General features: G+C 40.7%; 3 protein-coding genes across 6 annotated transcripts in view; 2 read left to right on the forward strand and 1 right to left on the reverse strand.

The window, feature by feature from the left end:
• Positions 1-543: 543 nt before the first annotated feature.
• Positions 544-8958, reverse strand: hnrnpk (heterogeneous nuclear ribonucleoprotein K). Of its 4 annotated transcripts, none has more exons than XM_027167110.2 (16): positions 8821-8958; positions 7455-7554; positions 6561-6658; positions 6424-6480; positions 5132-5175; positions 4172-4244; positions 3984-4091; positions 3712-3840; positions 3303-3610; positions 3148-3204; positions 2952-2997; positions 2613-2628; positions 2234-2266; positions 2061-2128; positions 1777-1946; positions 544-1490 (listed from the first exon to the last, which is right to left on the reverse strand). In XM_027167110.2, exons 2-16 carry the CDS (start codon positions 7510-7512, stop codon positions 1460-1462), a joined length of 1296 nt encoding a protein of 431 aa, XP_027022911.1. In that variant the 5' UTR covers positions 7513-7554; positions 8821-8958; the 3' UTR covers positions 544-1459. The 4 variants fall into 4 exon arrangements, with proteins under 4 accessions (XP_027022911.1, XP_027022908.1, XP_027022910.1 ...); XM_027167107.2 differs by having other exon boundaries at positions 3984-4097; XM_027167109.2 differs by lacking the exon at positions 8821-8958 and adding an exon at positions 8564-8582 and having other exon boundaries at positions 3984-4097.
• Positions 8959-9042: 84 nt separating this feature from the next.
• Positions 9043-15355, forward strand: rmi1 (RMI1, RecQ mediated genome instability 1, homolog (S. cerevisiae)). The gene is made up of 2 exons (XM_027167104.2): positions 9043-9233; positions 9906-15355. Exon 2 carries the CDS (start codon positions 9934-9936, stop codon positions 11857-11859), a length of 1926 nt encoding a protein of 641 aa, XP_027022905.2. The 5' UTR covers positions 9043-9233; positions 9906-9933; the 3' UTR covers positions 11860-15355.
• A 4534-nt stretch (positions 15356-19889) lies between these two features.
• The window catches only part of ntrk2a (neurotrophic tyrosine kinase, receptor, type 2a), a 48730-nt gene continuing 47791 nt past the window's right edge, over positions 19890-20828 (forward strand). Inside the window, exon 1 of the mRNA XM_027167281.2 lies at positions 19890-20413. Within this exon, the coding sequence (XP_027023082.1) occupies positions 20205-20413 (209 nt within the window). The 5' untranslated portion in view covers positions 19890-20204. The remainder of the gene's footprint in view (positions 20414-20828) is intronic.

The following is a 20828-nucleotide window of genomic DNA, read 5'->3' on the forward strand; positions in this document are numbered from 1 at the left end:
TGAGCAACTGAGGGTTAAGGGCCTTGCTCAGGGGCCCAGCTCTGGCAGTTTGGTAGACCTGGGGTTCAAACCCATGACCTTCCGATGAGTAGCGCAACACCTTAACCACTGAGCTACCACATCCCCACTATTAACTAATTTTATATATATAAAATATACGGTGTGTATAAAATATATATACATATAAAATAATTACTAAAAAACTGATTGTATAGATGCTTTTTTTCAGTAAGATTGTATTTGTTTAAATACGATATAAATTTTATAACCATAAATGCTATTTTATTATGCACTTTGTTTATTATAATCAACAGACATGAAATAATCGGTTTTGTTTAATGCAACATTCACTTAGAAATTTTTAGCAAACCTATACATTAAACCATTTTTTCTCATGTTACCCATCAAAACTCAAACCTATAGCAGATCTGAATTGCAGCTGTATAGCATAAGTGTATAAAACCCTAATCTAGAATGGTTTAGAAGTTCAGCCTTTAATTATAAAACTAGAGTGAATTATTTGCTCATCAGTCAAAACACAGATTTCATTAAAAAAACTGGCATCTTTTATTTTTGACAAATGACAGTCTACAAATGTATCAGGGGAGGAACATCAGAAAATTTGAGTAAGAAAAGAAAAGAAAATTAACAATTAACTGTTCAGTCCTGACACAAATACAATCTAAAGCAGAACAACTTCACACCAAAATATTCAAATTGAAAAAGAAAAAGTGGGCCCCATTTCAGAGTGGCAGACCTATGAAAAAATTCCAGAGGTAGAGCAAATTGGATAAATACTAGGTTTTAAAACCCAGCAGAAACTGGGGAGAGAAAACTGATACGCAAGCCACAACATTAAGCTCAGTTGTTTCAGACGTCACAGCGGCCTGTGGACAAGCTGCTGGAAAGCCTGGATCATTAGAGGGGAGAAACACACTGACAGAACAGGTACAGGATTTCAGACTTATATATCAATTCTTCTTTTTCCATATAAATGAATGGATATTTACACACCATGTTCTCCATACAGCCACAAGATTAGTTTCCTTTCACCCTTGCAAGAAATGAAAGTAAAACATTAAAAATCTTACAATTAAAAAGGAAAAAAAAAAAAAGAGTACACATTCGAGATTTGTGGGATGGCTGGTTGAAGAAAAGCAACAAAACTCACCAGCATAATGGCAGGCTTTTCTGTGAAGCCTTGCAAGCATGGCGCTTTAAACGAATGGAAATAAAACCCAACTTAAAACCCAAAAAAAAAAAAAAAAAAAGCCAAGCAAAATTTGGATTTAATCCTAGATAACAGGTGGACATTCCAATCGATCCATTTGATAAAGCGGAAAGCTCAACAAAAGATCTTCCCTCACACAAAATCTAAGCTGCTGCAGAGTAATGGTGGTGGAGGGATGCAGGGCTGAGTGGCGCTGTAGGTCCTGAGAGAGGTGGAGGACGAGACAGGTTAGTCATGGCGTCCCAGGATGTGAAGCGCACTGCAAGGAAAAAGAGAACAAACAGAGGGGGGTAAGTACTAACCGACATACAGGCTTCTAAATCCAAGGAGGATCAGATGCTAGCAAAATCCAGTTGATGTACATGATTCATGATCTCTTACCACTTCCTGGGGTTAATCTTGCTTTGTTAGGAGGATTGTGTCGATCAGATAAATGTTGTTGTAAATTGTTTTATTGTACAATTTTGGCAGGAAAAAAAACCAAAACAAAACAAAAAAAACACCACCAATTCAAAGGGAAGTAAACAACCACACAGAGGACTTGCCTGTTTTGTAGCAGGTACTGTGCGTTCTGAATCTGGTCCTGTGTGCCGGCGATAGTGATGATGCGATCTTCAGAGCCCTGGAGTGGGTCATCGATTTTGATCGACGCTCCAGATTCACGTCGGATCTGCTTAATCCTTTGGCCTCCTTTTCCGATGATGGATCCAGCCAACTAGAACAAAAATGGCAACACGAATGATCCGGGTTGGTATTTAAACATGTGCCTCAAATAAGGGCCTGAACCGTGATGAAATGAGTACAAAGTCAGCAGTGTATAAATACATACATCTTTTGGAATAGTCACTTGTGTGGTGATAACAGGACCTCCCATGTCACTGTAGCTTCCCCTTCCACCTATTTAAAAAAAAAAAAAAAAAAAAACCCACACAGAAGAAATGAGCCATTTATTACTACAGGTTCAAAGTCCATGTTCATCTCCCTCGTTTTTAGAATGCTTACCAGAATGATAGTTATCCCAGGATGCGTTGTTGTCTAATGTTCATTTGTGGAAAGAGAGAGAGAGAAAGAAATAGGTAAACGGGTCATAAGCACATAGGTTTGCTGCAAATGTGTAAAACAATCAATTTTAGATTCACAGAATCCACAACAGGGCAAAAACCCAAGATGTGTTTAAGTACATGGTACAGACATCACAAGTGTACCAAGTCCCATGTTTTATGATCATAAACAAGGGTATTTTTTCATGAATTAGAAATGAGCAGCTCTGCAATCCCCTCTTCTGTTGGTGATTAAGGTTTTGCATTGTGTAGTGGAAAACGCTCTCAAGTGGCCACATCAAATTCAGTAAAATATCTAATGCTAGAAAATGGACACCTACCGTAGCCGCCATCATTCTGAAAACACAAAAAGAAGAAAAAACTTGTAAGGATCTTAAACCACTATCACAGCCAATTGAAAAATGCCTTCTTCAGCTGTTTCAGTCTTTTTCCTGTCTCTATGGCAACTAGCAAATCTGTTGCCAAGTAACAACTTGGGTGCTGCTTTTTGTCCAGATCCAACCATCTGTCCACTAAAGACTACAAGAACATTTGCTATGAAAACCATCCATTGACTTTAGTGTAACGGCATTATGAAAAGTCTGTTTGCTAATAAATTATAGATGTATATATTTTTATCCATCATGTGTAGAAAACAAGGGTTCACTATTTGCTCTCACCATACTGCCACCGTAGCGATCCCCGGGTCTTCCTCTCCTGTCCCCACTAAAGAAGTGGCGGGAAAAAAAAAGAAAAAAAAGAAGTAAGACATAAAAGTGTATTTGTGTATTAGGGGCTAGTGATGTACCGGATGTGAAAGAGATGCTGGAGTGCTAGTGTACAAACCACCATTGCACCAAATGCCAAACTACTTACTGCCGTCTGTCATCTGAGTGACTGCGGTGGGAGCTGTAGGAACTGTACTGGTCATCACTGTAAACACACACAGGGCAGCAACACGTGGTCACTTATGATAACGGTGGTAAATTGGTGATGGAATCAATGCAGTGTAAATGGTTTAGCACACTCACCCTCTGCGGTGGTGGGGAGGTCCCATTGGCATGTTGCGTGGTGGTCTCCCTCCACCTCTACCTCCTCTCTGAGGTGGAGGAGGACCCCGGCGTGGACTCATGTCATCGTAGTCTCTCCCTCTTGGGGGCATGTGGTGAGGCCGGGGACCGGAGCGAGGTGGCATGCGATCAAACCCACGGTCCCGCGAGGGAAATCCTCCCATTGGCCGGCGTCCACGTTCTTCATACATTACAGTGTAGCCACCGTAGTCGTACGTTTCATCGTAAAAGTTTGGATCATATGGCTGTGCGCGGCCTTTAATAGGTGCCTATGTATGAATTAACACAGAAACTAATGATTTATTACAAAAAAAAACAAACAAAAAGGATTTACCTTAACATTTTGTAATCGAGCACAGAACTGCTTTACCTCAGCGATGAGCTCCAGCATGGTTTTAATACACTGCACGACCCTGTCTGCTTTACCACCAACCAGCACTACACGGTCAGTGGACTGAGGGCAGCACTCCTGAAACAGCTTGATGGTAGTCTGGGTGCTCTGCACAATATGCAACAGAAGTGAGAAGAAAAATGATGCCTCTGGGAACTTCAGGGTACAACATACAAGTCAATGCACAGACTCTTCCAAGCCTTCCCTTCAGTTGTTTAAGGAAGCTTCGTAGTCTACTTTGTGATCCTCACCTCACGCAGCTCTTTGATTTTGGCCCCCTTCACGCCGATGATGCTGCCTGCTAAACTCTGATGGATCAGCAGCCGCAACTCGCAATCGAAGTCCACCCCTTTGTGATGCTGATACTACAGCAGAATAATAATGTCAATTCAACAAGCAGATGGCATTCATCCACGTAAGCCACAATGGGCATTCTTACCTCCTCTAGTGTAGGGATGATCTTTAACAGGATATCAGCCACAGTAGGGATGTCTGCATTGATGCTCAGGATCCTTTGAGGTGTGCCATTGTGTTTCATCCCACAAGACGAAGTGAGAAAGAAAAGGACTATTAGGCATGTGGTGAGTAATCATGGGTCATTGCACTCAGTGTGCCCGCTGTGCTGTGTATTAATTATATTGTTATGCACTCCCTCATGCATAGAAAAGGAGTGATGAGCCACAGAGAAAGAAGAAAGCAATAAAATAAAACAGTGAGGCTCCTTCCGGTCCCTGAAAAAGCAGGGTGGAGGAGAAGAGGAGTGCACTGTATGATAAAGCTTTAGCACATAAACAGGAAACTAAGTGGAACAAGAGGGACAGAGCGAGTAATCTAATGCAAGTGTAATGAGTAAATGAAGCAAGAAGCCTTTAGGTGTTAGAGGAATGAGAGACAGGATTTGAAATAAACAGCGAGAATGATGAGGGGATGCATGGCATGGATCAATGGCAATTTAAGGCTTTTCAAATAAGTTAAACATCATATCACAATACGAATAAGAGAGAAGTAATTAAATGTATTTGTACTGCTCCATCACCCTTATATAATAAATCTCTGTTGCATTAGGAATAAACGTTAACTTGTGTTAATAGTATGCTCTGCAAATAATTCATGAATCTCTAACAGGTCAAATTAACAACCTTATGGTCTTTTTAAATTAAGGACGGAAAGAAAAAGGGGTCAGAGTCATTAAATGACTGAGATGACAGTACAGGCACTTTGCATAACATTATGGCACTTAAAACTGACAGTCATGACATCACTGTAACCATATTTATGAAAGGAGGATTATGGCAGTAGGGAGTTATCTGGTACATGAAGGACATCATTAACAGTACTGATATAGTCAGTAACAGTGTGGATAGTATTTGGAGGTTGGAGTATCTTGAGTGGCACGTACCGCTCGGGCCCACTGCTGTCTGGGACTGACACAGTGGCATTGTACTGCAGGGGCGGGGCCAAGCACCCAGAGCAATCAAGTAAGGCACCCAAAAGGAATGGGCACGATTATGGGCAGGGCCAACCAGGGAGTCAGGAGGTCAGGCAGCAACGCAGGTGAGCGGGACATGTCGATCCAGAATATTGGAATTGGCCAAAAAATAAACAACAAATACAAAAACAAGGAAAAAGGGGGAGAGGGAGTGGAAGAGGAGTACAATTTTTAATTGTAAAAAATGTCAGTGTGATTTCATATTCTGATATTGCTGGAGGAAAATGGAGGACAGGACAAGAAGAGAGCAATGAATATGTATTTTTGGCCTGTATACATTACTTTCAATAATTAGTAATTAGTTTGCTGTAATTAAAAGTTTATTAAAAGTACATTTCACATGAAACATCTAATGACAACAAATAACATTTTAAGAAACTTCCCCAGTACATCAGAAACTAAAACTATAGTGAAAAGGTTATATTTACAATTAGAGAAACAAAGCAAAAAAAAAAAAACCCATTAAGCCAGTTTTACACTGTACAGATTCCACTGCACATTATATGGGATAATCTTTAGCTGGGAATAGAGACTTGGTGGTCTGCAAAGGTATAATGTGATCCCTTGCATAATGATGTCCAATTTAGTACAGCTGTATTTACCAACAAAAGACAGTTAGTTAAAGGTCCGCTGCGAAGACACTTGTTTATAGTCCACCAGGACTGCTACAAAGCCAGGAGTAGAAATAATAAAATATGAACAAAACCAAAGAGCAGTTTAAGGTGAATTGTGTCATCAAAAAATATATATACTTTTATGCTTTCCAGCTGAACATCTACAAACGTGTACTGCATCACTACACTTCTATATCATGACAATAATAACCATAAATAGCTGATGGAACCACACAGTGTAAAACCGGCTTTAGGACTCAAGACTAATCTCAAGCCACCCTGTTTGTAGTACGAGTGATCACCATGAACAAGAATTAAACTGCATCCCTGCACTGACAAAAGAACAGACAACAGTTCTTCAACTTTATCAACATGTCATGAGCCAAAAGGTTTTCTGTTCCTTCACCAGTAAAGAGAAACAAGTGTCTGTGGTGTTCAGTCAGCATCTACAAGTGGTTGCTAAAGACTAGATTAGAAATGTATTGTTTTAACATTTAACAAAAAACAAGTGTGTTCTGCCTACCATGGATTTCTATGCATGTGAGTGTTAACATGCAGGGCTGAAAGACTGAAAAGTTGTTTACTCACATCGGTGCGCAAAGCTTTAATGTTCTTTCCCCCCTTTCCAATCACAGCTCCAGCATTCTGAAATTGAGGATGAGACATGCAGTTATCCTCGAACCACAGAGTTGTGAAAGAATCAAACCCTATGTATTAATGCTCACTTTGCTTTGCAACAACACACGCAGTTCCACCATATCATCAGATTTTCGTGAACGCTTGTATGATGGCTTGTCATCAAGGTCCTGTGCAGGGCGCTTGCCTGAAATACACAAAATTTAAAGCACATGCTGAGATTTAATGCCTGTAAACTTCCTTTTCAGGCACCTAAATCTGTAAAACATAAAACTAAAATTAGCAATAAATAAATAAATAAATAAATAAATAAACCTTGCTTACAAAGTAACTGCTTTCTGAATGACGACAACTGTGACCTTTTAATTTTTATCTTGGGCAATTAACCATCATTCACTACTACTACAACAACTACAGTCCAGACTCTGCAACACAGCATCGATTGGCTAATGACACCTCTGAACCAAACCATGATTGGCCAAGGACACCCCTCCCAACCTGCTTACGGAAAGGGAGAGAACATGGGCTATTCTGTTCTCTTAGATTCGTTACCAAGGATGGCAGTAGTTACAAATTAATGCTTACCTTTTAACAATAAGTCCATGCCTATGTGGTTGTGTTGTGTTTCAATGGCACTTCACATTATATCGCTTAGACCATCTAGATCGCAAAAGCTAAGTAATCAGTTCAAAGTGTGTAAGAAAATCTATGGAAATAGTACCCTTTCTTAGCTAATGTCACCAGACCTACAGTTAAGTTATTTACATAAACACAGAACATTAAACCACAAGAAAACCCTGCAACAGAAGTTACACTGGTCTGCTTTAAGAAAACTAGATTTAACTGAACTCCTGAGATTTGATCATCCTTTATCAGGTTCTGTTACCATAGTCCTCAGCTTGGTTGGGTCTGCACGTGACCCATGACCTACCGGTTTCCTAGTAAGTTGGTGCAAAAGACCTCAAGTAGCACAAAGATCTTACCATTGCTCTCTGTGCTGTTGAAAGTCTCCTCTTCTTGCAGGTCATTTTCTGTGTCCATTATGTTTTAGTACTGTGGATATGCTTTCTGTGCTCTGTAAATCTAAGGGTTAAAAGAAACACACTTTATAGCCTTCTCCACCCTGCCTTTTCATAACTACAAAGTCCACAGAGCTTTTGGCAACCAGGTTGGATGTAAAAATGTTAAACAACTCTCCATGTTTTTAATTACAAATGCAGCAAAGCTAAACTCTGAGCATTAAACATATGAGAAATAACCATTTCATTCGCTCAATGTTCCTCCCAGAGAACCCAGCATTTATATTAGACATATGATTTTAGATTTGAATATTTTGCATTTTAAAAACAGCACTTTCCTAATTTCTTAAAGCTGCAATTGGAGTCAAGATGAAACTGGGGTTCATTTAGGATCCAGAGCTTAAGAGCGAAACATGAAAGTGAATTGGACTTATTAAATTATTATTAATTGTAAAAGATGAGACTAGTTCTGGTAAAGTAATTTAAATTAAAAATGAAAAGAAAAAGAAGAATAAAAGAAAACAAAACCTGCTGACATTACATAGCAACAGGGATTACACAAACACAAACTGACCAGTTATTCAACAAGGACGTAGTGTAGTGTGTTGAGAACTATTATACCAGCTGGAAAAAATATCACAACACTCACTAAAATGTAAAAGGTTAAAGTTACTGGACGGATTTTGGGTGTAATTTAAATCTATCGTGCCGAATGTAAGTGGTGTAGAAACAAGGGGCGAACTCGGCTAATCTCACTCAGCTGTATTAAAGAAGATTCACACTAATGCATTCACGCTAGCTAAATTAATAAGAACAAAAGGGGACGACGAAACGTATAAAACAAATTATTTAGCTTTCTTGCACTTCGTCGAGCTGTTAGACGGTAAAAAAAAACTGCGTTAGCCACAAGCTAACGTCACTAGCTAACGTTAGCTAATTAACAATAGAGAACTCGAGCTGGTTAGCTAGCAGGCTAACTTCCTTCTGCTAAGAATATTATCGAATTAACAGGCGTCGAGTGATTCGTTTAGACTCGGTTCGATTTCTGTCGTGTTTTTGTTTTGTATACAAACCTCGAATATTTAGTTGCATATACAGCTTTATTAAACGCCAACTACATCCCGGTTTAAAAACAAAAACAAAACTCGACAAAGCTGTCGGCTAACTCGATTAGCCGTTAGCACAGCACGAACATTAAGGTCTTTTCCTTAACTAAATAAAAGTTTAATCGAGTCAAATGCGCAAGACAAATGAGAAGGAACATTCGAATAAATATACACACCCGCGGATATAATAAAAACGAGTGTTTTTTGTAGGTTTCTTTACTCACACCAGGAAATACAGCAAGCAACGTTAAATATCGCCTCAAGAGTCCTCCTCCCCTAATAAACACAACACACACACACCTGAAGAAAAAAAACCGCCTAGTAGAAGACGAATAAAAGCACGGCCCTCCAAATGAGAAGCCTTTTGATAGGTCTAAATTGAGCTAAGAGTGAAAAACTAAATTTCCATTGGACAAATCTACTGTCAATCTTAAAAAGAATCCCGCCCATTTATTTCTTAGCATGGTTGGTAGACCGGGACTGAAGCGACTGTTTTGTTGTATTTTTTTTAGCTGCTTGGTAACATCTATGGAAACGTGGAAATGCAATGTATTAGATAACATTTAATAAAACAAACATACAATTATAGACACTGGTGGGCGACATAACTGCTGAAATTTATCTAGTTATCTTTATTGTGAGTATGTTTATATCTAATCCGAGGAATTTTATTAGATAGCTGGTTATTTAATGCTAATTGCTGCCTGCACTGCTGTAAATGTTTCACTATATCATGTTAAAGTTACTGGTTTAAGGTTTAAGTTTGTTTATTTATTAGATCTGAAATAACTTGGGGCATACTGATGGTCACATAGATTTTAACAACTCATACATAATTTAAGGATAGACATAGTGCTTAAAACTTCTTTGCCCAATTTTTTTTTCCTTCTTCATTTTTTTTACAAACTTTTTTTTGTTTTTAAATAGAAAATGTGCCATCATCACTGTCTTCCAAATGTCAGATCCCATGAGACACACCACTATATTATGACTGTTAAGCTGCCATTACACTAGAATGTTCTAGAAAAAAAACAAGAAAACAAAATTATGTTGTGGCCATAAGACACACAATGCAACGTTTTCTCCAGCAGACGGTTAAAAGTCAATCAGAATTTTCTGGTGTTGTCAGAAAATGTTTCGTGTGTGAGCACTGCTATAAAACTTGCTAAAACCACCATTAGGAGGTCAGAATATCATTACACGAAGCTCATGGTACAGCTACTAATAATACGGTATGATGAATAGCAATAAAACATACAAGTGGACAGAAAATCATTTTGTGATTTAACTTATTTCCTGATTTTTTTAGAACAGAGAATTACGTCAGTGACCGGAGGATGCCTGTGGCAGGTACCCAGGCTGCCCAGGCATGGCTGCGTGCCACATGGCACATCCAGGTGCCTCAGACTTGGCTGGATGCCTGTGTTGAATGGGTAACAGAGGAGGCAGGTGGCGTAGCCTTGCCTCAAACTGAGCTCAACCAGCAAGTCCTGGACCAGTGGCTTCTCACAGATCTCTGTGACTTAGCACATCCTGTTCTGCCTGATGGCATTTCTGAAGCTGAAAAAATGGAACTGAATGGCTGCTATTGCCTCCAGATGTACTCCCTTCTGGATGTTAGCCAGCCAGCATATTCTCAGCTCCAATGTCTGCGTGGCTCTGATTGCTCCAATGATGATGTGACTGCCGTGACACAAGCCACCCAGAGACCTTGGGAGGCAAAGCCAACTCGAATGCTGATGTTGCAGCTCACTGATGGTGTGCAGAACCTGGAGGCCATTGAGTACCGACCCATTCCAGCTCTTAGTGCCAAATTGCCCCCGGGGACCAAACTGCAGGTAGTGGGAAGGGTGATGGTACGTCTTGGGGTGATGATGCTCAAACCAGAGAATGTGAAGGTTCTTGGTGGAGAAGTGGAGGAGATGATGGAGGTGAATTCTCAGAGCAAAGTGATCTGCAGGACCTTAGGGTTGCCTGAGGAAAACCATCAGCAAGAAGCAGAAGATCAACAGGTCCAGCAAGCAGCAAGAATTGAGGGAACTCTGGACAGCGGATATGAAAGCATTCCAAGCAGCTTGAATTCGCAACAGATCAGCAGGAATGCACATCATCAGTTAGAACGCTCTAGACTAAGCACCCTTGAAGAAACACCCATTTCTAGACAGAGTGTGCCAGCTGTAGCCGATATTCCAGATGAGGAGTTTGATAACATTCCGGATGACTTCATGGATTATCCTGAGGACATTGACAACATGCCAGAAGATTCTAACAATGGGCCAGATGATTGGGGCGACAATTTAGATGACTTTAATAATGATCCTGAGGACTTTGATGACATTCCAATGGAGGAATTGGATGATATGATGTCACCTACTGATCCCAAACTCTTAGCCAGCAGTGGAGGAATAAAACAACAGGCTGTTTCAAGTAAAGATTATGTTCAATCAGTACAAGTCAACCAACCCCAATCATCAAATCATCTTCATTTAACCTCCAAAGATTCTGTCAGTTGGGCAGATCCAAGTGAAGTTATTGAAGTTGATGCAGATGACGATTCCTTGTTTTCTCCAGAACCAAAAATAGCCAGATATGAGTCCAGATCACAGGTTCCTGATAGCAAATGCAGCAAAAAAGCTGACACAGCAATCCTCAACCAACCCCAGGTTACAAATCAAGCTAGTTTCTCTTCCAGCACTCCCCTCAGTAAGGCAAATCCAATTGAAGTTATTGACATTGATGCAGGTGATGACTTTTCCGTCTCACCGGGATCAAAAATAGCCAGATATGAGCCCAAATTACAGGATCCTGCATTCAACCGTAGCAAAAAACCTGACACGTCAATCCTCAGCTATATTAGTATTTTGAAGGCTGGTGTTTGGCCACCTCATAGTGCTCAAACAGTGCGGCTGCATGCTTTTATTGTCACTCTGCTGGGGAGCCTGCGCTGCAGTGGAGGGGAATGGAAAGTCAGGGCCACCATATCAGATGGGACCGGATACCTGGATGTGGATCTGTCAGACAGTTTGCTGGTGAATCTAATTGGCCTCTCAGCAGCAGAGTCTAAGGTTCTAAGGAAGGATCCAGCGAAGCGTGGTGTGGTGGACGCTGGGATACAGAACTGTCAGAGGGAGCTGGTGGACATGTGCTGTGTGATGACTGTGCAGGTCGATTCAAACGGGACAGGTACAGTGCTGAGAGCCGATTCACTCACGGACAGAGAGTGCTGTGAAATACAGAAGAGGGTGATGGACAGGAGGTCCTAACACATGCTGCCGTTTCTTTTTTTATCTGTTGTCCTAAAAATGTTATCGTTGCTACTGAATGAAAGCAGCCAGGTGTTAGTTATCATTAACTTACATAACGTTAACTGAATGACTTTTGTAATAGAAAATTCCACTTTCTTAATTCATGACATTCCTCTTGTATTATATGAAATTGCATTTTAGCAATCTTTTCTGTTGTTTTCCAGAACAGGAACAAATCAATCATTCAAATCATTTCCAGAATGTTCTTAAAATGTATGCTTAACATGCTTGTTTGTTTGTTTGTTTGTTTGTTTATCAATACTTCTTTTTAAATTTCTACTATAATTTTGTAAAAAAATAAATATGAAGTTCACTATCAATTTTGTCATATAGTGACTAGATGATTCCTATTTCTGTCATTAATTTCTGTTGTTAAGTTCACCATCCCATTCCATCTGACTCCATCCCACAACCTCTCCATCTAATTCCATCTGACTCCATCCCACAACCTCTCCATTTAATTCCATCTGACTCCATCCCACACCCTCTCCATCTAATTCCATCTGACTCCATCCCACACCCTCTCCATATAATTACATCTGACTCCATCCCACACTCTCTCCATATAATTCCATCTGACTCCATCCCACACCCTTTCCATATAATTCCATCCCACACCCTCTCCATATAATTCCATCTGACTCCATCCCACACCCTCTCCATATAATTCCATCCCACACCCTCTCCATCTAATTTCATCTGACTCCATCCCACACCCTCTCCATATAATTCCATCCCACACCCTCTCCATCTAATTCCATCTGACTCCATCCCACACCCTCTCCATCTAATTCCATCTGGCTCCATCCCACACCCTCTCCATATAATTCCATCTGACTCCATCCCACACCCTCTCCATATAATTCCATCCCACACCCTCTCCATATAATTCCATCCCACAACCTCTCCATCTAATTCCATCTGACTCCATCCCACACCCTCTCCATCTAATTCCATCTGACTCCATCCCACACCCTCTCCATATAATTCCATCCCACACCCTCTCCATATAATTCCATCCCACACCCTCTCCATATAATTCCATCTGACTCCATCCCACACCCTCTCCATATAATTCCATCTGACTCCATCCCACACCCTCTCCATATAATTCCATCCCACACCCTCTCCACATAATTCCATCCCACACCCTTTCCATCTAATTCCATCTGACTCCATCCCACACCCTCTCCATCTAATTCCATCTGACTCCATCCCACACCCTCTCCATATAATTCCATCCCACACCCTCTCCATATAATTCCATCCCACACCCTCTCCATATAATTCCATCCCACACCCTCTCCATCTAATTTCATCTGACTCCATCCCAAACCCTCTCCATATAATTCCATCTGACTCCATCCCACACCCTCTCCATATAATTCCATCCCACACCTTCTCCATATAATTCCATCCCACACCCTCTCCATCTAATTCCATCTGACTCCATCCCACACCCTCTCCATCTAATTCCATCTGACTCCATCCCACACCCTCTCCATATAATTCCATCCCACACCCTCTCCATATAATTCCATCCCACACCCTCTCCATATAATTCCATCCCACACCCTCTCCATATAATTCCATCCCACACCCTCTCCATCTAATTTAATCTGACTCCATCCCACACCCTCTCCATATAATTCCATCTGACTCCATCCCACACCCTCTCCATATAATTCCATCCCACACCCTCTCCATATAATTCCATCCCACACCCTTTCCATCTAATTCCATCTGACTCCATCCCACACCCTCTCCATCTAATTCCATCTGACTCCATCCCACACCCTCTCCATATAATTCCATCCCACACCCTCTCCATATAATTCCATCCCACACCCTCTCCATCTAATTTCATCTGACTCCATCCCAAACCCTCTCCATATAATTCCATCTGACTCCATCCCACACCCTCTCCATATAATTCCATCCCACACCCTCTCCATATAATTCCATCCCACACCCTCTCCATCTAATTTCATCTGACTCCATCCCACACCCTCTCCATATAATTCCATCTGACTCCATCCCACACCCTCTCCATATAATTCCATCTGACTCCATCCCACACCCTCTCCATATAATTCCATCCCACACCCTCTCCATATAATTCCATCCCACACCCTCTCCATATAATTCCATCTGACTCCATCCCACACCCTCTCCATATAATTCCATCCCACACCCTCTCCATCTAATTCCATCTGACTCCATCCCACACCCTCTCCATCTAATTCCATCTGACTCCATCCCACACCCTCTCCATATAATTCCATCTGACTCCATCCCACACCCTCTCCATATAATTCCATCCCACACCCTCTCCATATAATTCCATCCCACACCCTTTCCATCTAATTCCATCTGACTCCATCCCACACCCTCTCCATCTAATTCCATCTGACTCCATCCCACACCCTCTCCATATAATTCCATCACACACCCTCTCCATATAATTCCATCCCACACCCTCTCCATATAATTCCATCCCACACCCTCTCCATATAATTCCATCCCACACCCTCTCCATCTAATTTCATCTGACTCCATCCCACACCCTCTCCATCTAATTCCATCTGACTCCATCCCACACCCTCTCCATATAATTCCATCTGACTCCATCCCACACCCTCTCCATATAATTCCATCCCACACCCTCTCCATATAATTCCATCCCACACCCTCTCCATCTAATTCCATCTGACTCCATCCCACACCCTCTCTATATAATTCCATCCCACACCCTCTCCATATAATTCCATCCCACACCCTCTCCATATAATTCCATCCCACAACCTCTCCATCTAATTCCATCTGACTCCATCCCATACCCTCTCCATCTAATTCCATCTGACTCCATCCCACACCTTCTCCATCTAATTCTATCTGACTCCATCCCAAACATCCAACTCCACCCCACAGCATCCGATTCCATCCTACTCCATCTGAGACCATTCTGTTTTATCCCATTAAATCCCACACCATCCCATACCTTCCCACTTCATCCCATTACGTCCCATTCCCTTTCATGCCTTCCCACTTTAACCATTCATTCCCATTCCACCCCAGCCCATTACATTACTCTATCTCACTGCATCTCAGCCCATCCAATCTTCTTTTTCTGTCTTGCTACCTTTGACTAAGACACCAGCCTAATTGCTTATAAAAGTTTGTTTATTCAGTCAAGCTACTAAAACAAATATTACTGCACCCTTTCCATGCTGGTTTTACTTAACCATTATCGAGAAGCATTCGACCTATTATTTAGTCTCAGCTAAAATTTACTTAATGAAACCGGGTTAAAGAAGTTTTCTTTTTTTTATCTGCCATTGTAATGGGAACCAGTAGATGGTAGCATTGGAGCAGGCATCACTCTGTCGCTCTTTAATGGCGTTTTCATTAGAGCCAAAGCACTTCTCACTTAATGGAAGTGCCAGTTGCACAACTACTAAGCAAATGTGAGCTTGGTTTCTACAAATAAAGCTAATAAGCTGTATCATTCTTTGTCACTCGGATGGTTCTTCAAGCGTTTAAGTAAGAGTATGTATCTTTTTAGGTAAGCTTTATGATAAAATGTATTTATAGCCGAATACTCTACATTATTCCTTTTTCTTCCATGTAATTTTTGGTCCAGATTAAAGGGGAAAAAAGATTCCAACTCATTAGCACCACAGAGACAAACAAATGCAGAGTTTAGTACCCTTTTTTTCTGATAGTGTAGCTTGCCACGTCTTACAGGTGGAAAGATGTTCTGGAGGACGTCACGTCACTTTGTGTATGCTAAAAATGGAAAAGCTGTCTTTAGACAGTAGCTACCTCCTTCTGAGAAACACCTGTTTTTAGAACGGTTTTTATCCTCCTGCACCCACGCAATACCTGCAACACCTTGTGCGTCACAGCTCACGTCAGACTCAAGGGACTGTGAGTTATGGCACAATCACAGGTTGCCAGATCTGCTTCCAGTTCACTGCCTGTGTGGCACTCAGCAGCTGTGCTTGCTCTTAGAGTCTCAGAGTCTCTTAGAGTCTTTATCAAAAAAAAAAAATTAATAAAAAAATCTAGTGTACTGTACATCAAAACAGTGGAAAGGTGTAGAGAACAACATCAGTGTTTGGCCAAATGTTGCAATTAAATATCTCATTGTAGAAATTTTATTGGATATTGTTCTTTCTGTGTACAACAGAATTGCAGATTTAAGAGTACTGAATACTCCAAGCTGCTGAATGCTCGATTTTGATTGGTCAGAAGCTGTTTATTGGCTTTCTATAAGCTCATCCTACTATGTTATAAAACCTGTAGTAACTGGGTGATCATACATGGTGGACGCAGCACGTAAACGGATTCCATAATGTGTGTAGGTATTTAGATGGTGACCTCAGAGATAAAGTTTTAAACGTATCTAGAAATGCTTCACCAATGGAAGAGGCAAGGGAACTCTGCTGTAGTGTACATTATAACAGGAACTAAATACGAAAATAAACATTTAACAAATTGCATGAGAGGAATAAAAGAGCTTACGATGCATTGTTATGAGAAAATAACTTCAGGGAGGTGATGTAACTTTACACCGGACTGAATCACATCACCCTGATGTAATTTTTAATGTAAAAGTTTTATTCCTTGCTAATGCCTGAGAATTAGACTAATCTAAGTGAAGTCAGTTCTACACCACTAAATATTTTTGCGTCTTCATACAATCGGGCAAATGAAGTGAAAAACAAGTATGTAGCACATAATATCTGCTTCTTATAAAATAAACATTATTTAATTGAATGATGCACGCTTGCTTGAATTAGATTCAGGCTTCATAACCAGTTTGGTAGTTAGGAAAACAAAGCTAGTTTTTGGCTTCACATAATCTGTAACTTTCAAATGTGTTGTTTGTTGATTAAGATGCCTTTATTATATTGTCCTCTGTCTTTGCATGTTAAAAATATCTAACATCATATCAAAAAAAAGCCAGAGGTGGGAGTAAGTCACACATGTGCAAGTCACAAGTAAGTCTCATGTCATGAATGTCAAGTCAAAGTCAAGTCGAGTCTTTTTTTAATATTTGTCAAGCAAATCGAGTCGACTTAAGTCTGACTCGAGTCAAGTCATATGATTCGATTCCCCCATCTCTGAAAAAAGCCTACAGCTACACTATATAAACATCTGATGTCCTCCTGAATGTCTGAAATATCATGCTAGTTATATATCATGAAATATATAGGTTTTTGTTTTTACAGTTAAATTTAATTAAATACAGTTCAAATTAGCAGATTACATATATTGAACAGGACTATTGAAAAGAAATGACTAACAGCATTTGAGGATTTTTTTTTGGATTTTTTTTTTCTTCAATAAAATGGTCGGCTATACATAGGCCAACAACTAACACTCATTTTCTACCGCTTTATCCGAGCTACCTCGGGTCACGGGGAGCCTGTGCCTATCTCAGGCATCATCGGGCATGAAGGCAGGATACACCCTGGACAGAGTGCTAACCCATCGCAGGGCACACACACTCATGCATTCACACACTACGGACAATTTTTCCCAGAGATGCCAATCAACCTACCATGTATGTCTTTGGACTGGGGGAGGAAACCGGAGTACCCTGAGGAAACCCCCGAGGCACGGGGAGAACATGCAAACTCCGCACACACAAGGCGGATGCGGGAATCGAACCCCGACCCTGGAGGTGTGAGGTGAACGTGCTACCCACTAAGCCACTAAGCCACCGTGCCCCCTGCAACTAACATATTTAGTTTATTTTTTTAAAATTATTTTGCAGCTCTTGCCTTCTTTATTAGAGACCATAAATATGTTAATTGTGTAAAATTTCTTATTGATGTTTTTCAGAGTGATTTTCTTTGCTAGATGCCACAGCCAGCTTAGCATCCTCAGATGTCATAAATTTTACTTGATGGTTTAACATCAGCCTAAATATAAATTTTATTAAACATAATAAAGGAAACTTAAAATATGACATTGTTGTGATTAAATCAGATGGAACATTTGCATGTAAATTAAATTTGGGGTCCATCAAGCACTTCGGAACACAGTCTTTAAATGGCTGCAGGATCGAATTAGGCTACTTCATCCTCACATATCTGTTCTGCTTCTTAATCACTCTAAGGTGCAAAAAAAACCTGCTTATGCACAAAGATAAAAACAACACCCTCATGAATATAAGATTTTTTTTTAAACGTGGAAAATTCCATTAAAAATAAACACCTGCCACCACGTGAATCTTGTGTGAAACATAAACATGAAAAAGTAAATGAATCATAATGTAATAAAAATCCGATGTAAAAACGACTGTGTAAAACTGCCTGTAAATAATAAAAAACAATAACAAAAAAGAAATCACATATGAAGTAAATTGTTTGAATAAAAAAACACAAGTGAACATAAATGTATCATGAAAAACATACTTTATAGGAAGTTTATTAATATTAATAATATAGAGTCATATAAGATAGACGGACCAAATAAAACAATTGTGCATGTTGTTTACAAGAAAAATGAATGAATCACATGGAAAAATAACATGGGAAAATAAACCAGAGGGCCACATTTGAAATTAAGCGACTCAAGTGAAAAACTTCCAGATTGTTGTTAACTTTTCCTAAACGGTTCCTCGGATTGTCACCAAATTTTGGTCAAATCGTGTTCAAAATGAAGACGAACCAAAAAGTATTTAAAGATTGTCGATAGAACAAACCTTTTAGTGTACAACGTGTGAACGAGAGAATAACAACCATGACCCGAGGAATACATGAGCGGTTCTGGTCACAAGATATAAAGAATTGCTATTTTTCCTTATAACTCTGAATAATTTGTCCTAAAATCATGGACCTGGTATCTTTAGATTTAACGATGCAAACCGAGCCAAATTGTACCCAGTTTTTACTGTCTTACAAATTGTACGTGAACCATTCTGACTTGTGTTTTAAGATGCTAGACAAACTCAATGGATCATTATTGCAAAACACAGTCACATCTCCAGTCTTGTTCAGTCTTGTTTCAGCTTCAGGTTTTTTTTTTTACACGCATTAGCTAAACACAACATCATATCGTTTTGAAGCTTGGTACAGTAATTCCTACAAATATTTGACATAAAATCTCTATTTTTTTGAGATTTGCATTTTTTATTTTAACCTCCCCTGAGATTTAGAATGTGTTTCCACAGGGAAATTTTACAAAACAAAAAAACATGTTGATTCATAAAATGAATGACTGCAATGGAATTTGCTAATGAAAAATGATGTAACATGAGGCCTGTATATACAAACTCAAATACGTTTGTCAGTTTCCAAGCCCTGTCCAATACCTGTGCTGTAAGGGGGCAAGTGAAGCTGGTAAAAATAAAATGCCCCCAGGAGTATCTGTATGTACTCATTAATTCAGGTTTTGACTTGAACATGTCCTAAACTGGCTTTACACGTCACCACAAGAGCATCTCTGATCCTGTTATAAGATCCTGTCTGTGTTCAATTTCATGTGTCCATGTGAGTTTCCAAGTGGTATCACAGCGGGTTAAGGCATTGCGCCATTCCCAGGACCCCAAGATGCCCCTGTCGGGCCCTTGAGCAAGGCCCTTAACTCTTAATTGCTCAGCTGTATAAATGAGATAAATATTGGCGTCTACCAGATGCCAGTTTCATCAGGGTTGTCTGGTTTCACTCTGTGTCAGATTCTGTGTCAATCTTATCGTGCCCTGGTTCCCACTTCACACCTAGTCTTCCAGGGATGACCTCTGGATTGACTACGACTCTGTCTGAAGATGAACACATCCTCATCCTGAAGATGAACACATGAATAAGCTAAACCCGAGCAATGCAGTTGACTTTGTAAGGGTACATGTTTACATAACTTTTAGCTCTGCTCTCTGGACCAACAACATCGTAGCGTTTCCACTACGTAACGCGCTGTCTAGTATCCATCATTCGTGTATATGATGCTGGTCCTTCTTCTCCTCCGCGCACCGGCGCTCCTCCCACTTTCGTCGCGCTCGCGCATCCGCTACTCCGACGAGCGGCGCTTCGCTTCTTCTGGACGCGCGCGCGCGCTACACGTCTGGTCTGTATATCGTTCAGACAAGCACCTCAGCGCGCTACCAAGCTTGCGGGAGGTCAGAATATTCCAGACACGGGAATAGCTAGAAAGAAACGCACTTCAAGAACGCACAAAAAGGATTATAAAAGGATTTAAAAACAACAAGAAGAACAATACGTATAAAGAAGCGCACAGACAACAAGTGGCGCGTGAGGGCAATCCTTAATAAATCTGGCGTCGCAGAAGCGGGGATGAAGCTGCTGCGCCCGGGCTCCGGTTTCGGCATGGCGGGCTGGCGGCTGGTGTGCGTCGTTGTGGCGCTCGCGCTGTGGAGGCCCGCGGAGTCGTGTCCCGCCGCCTGCATGTGCACGGGCTTCAGAATTTACTGCGCCGACACCGAGCGCGGCATTGCGGCTTTCCCTGCGCTCAGCGAGCCCGAGATGGAGAACATCACCGACATGTGAGCGCGCAGCTTTTCTTTATGTGCATATAAATCGTACCTGAGCTTGAACCAACACCGAGGTATGTGAGGGACCAGAACAAGAATAACCGCATACTTCAACACACAGCGTGTTGTTCATTCATCACTTGTGTTTGTATCACCAAGGACAAGCAGGGAAGTCAGTTAGACATGCCTTTAATGCTTCTGGGTGACATACGTGACAGTCGGGCATTTCTGCCGTAGCGGATTGTGTTGGTAAAGAAATACGCAGAAGATATTTTTTTTGCAACACCATGTTAAGAGCTTAGGAAGGTGAAAGAGTTTTTTTTATTTGGTTGGCATGTTATAATAGAAGTGCTGCTCCCAAACAACCGTCAGGCATATGACAGAAAATCTGGATGTGGTGCACAAGGATTTACTGTGATATTATATT

This window comes from Tachysurus fulvidraco, chromosome 14 (assembly GCF_022655615.1).
Source record: "Tachysurus fulvidraco isolate hzauxx_2018 chromosome 14, HZAU_PFXX_2.0, whole genome shotgun sequence".
Classification (NCBI taxonomy): domain Eukaryota; kingdom Metazoa; phylum Chordata; class Actinopteri; order Siluriformes; family Bagridae; genus Tachysurus; species Tachysurus fulvidraco.

Excerpts from the sequence above, each read along its gene's own strand:
- hnrnpk (XM_027167107.2), bottom strand. The coding sequence starts at position 7,512 with ATGGACACAGAAAATGACCTGCAAGAAGAGGAGACTTTCAACAGCACA. Across the intron at positions 5,176-6,423 it reads TTAAAGCTTTGCGCACCGAT|TACAATGCCACTGTGTCAGT; the intron begins GTGAGTAAACAA and ends CCGCCCCTGCAG. Across the intron at positions 4,245-5,131 it reads GACAGCAGTGGGCCCGAGCG|GATCCTGAGCATCAATGCAG; the intron begins GTACGTGCCACT and ends CACACCTCAAAG.
- rmi1 (XM_027167104.2), top strand. The coding sequence starts at position 9,934 with ATGCCTGTGGCAGGTACCCAGGCTGCCCAGGCATGGCTGCGTGCCACA.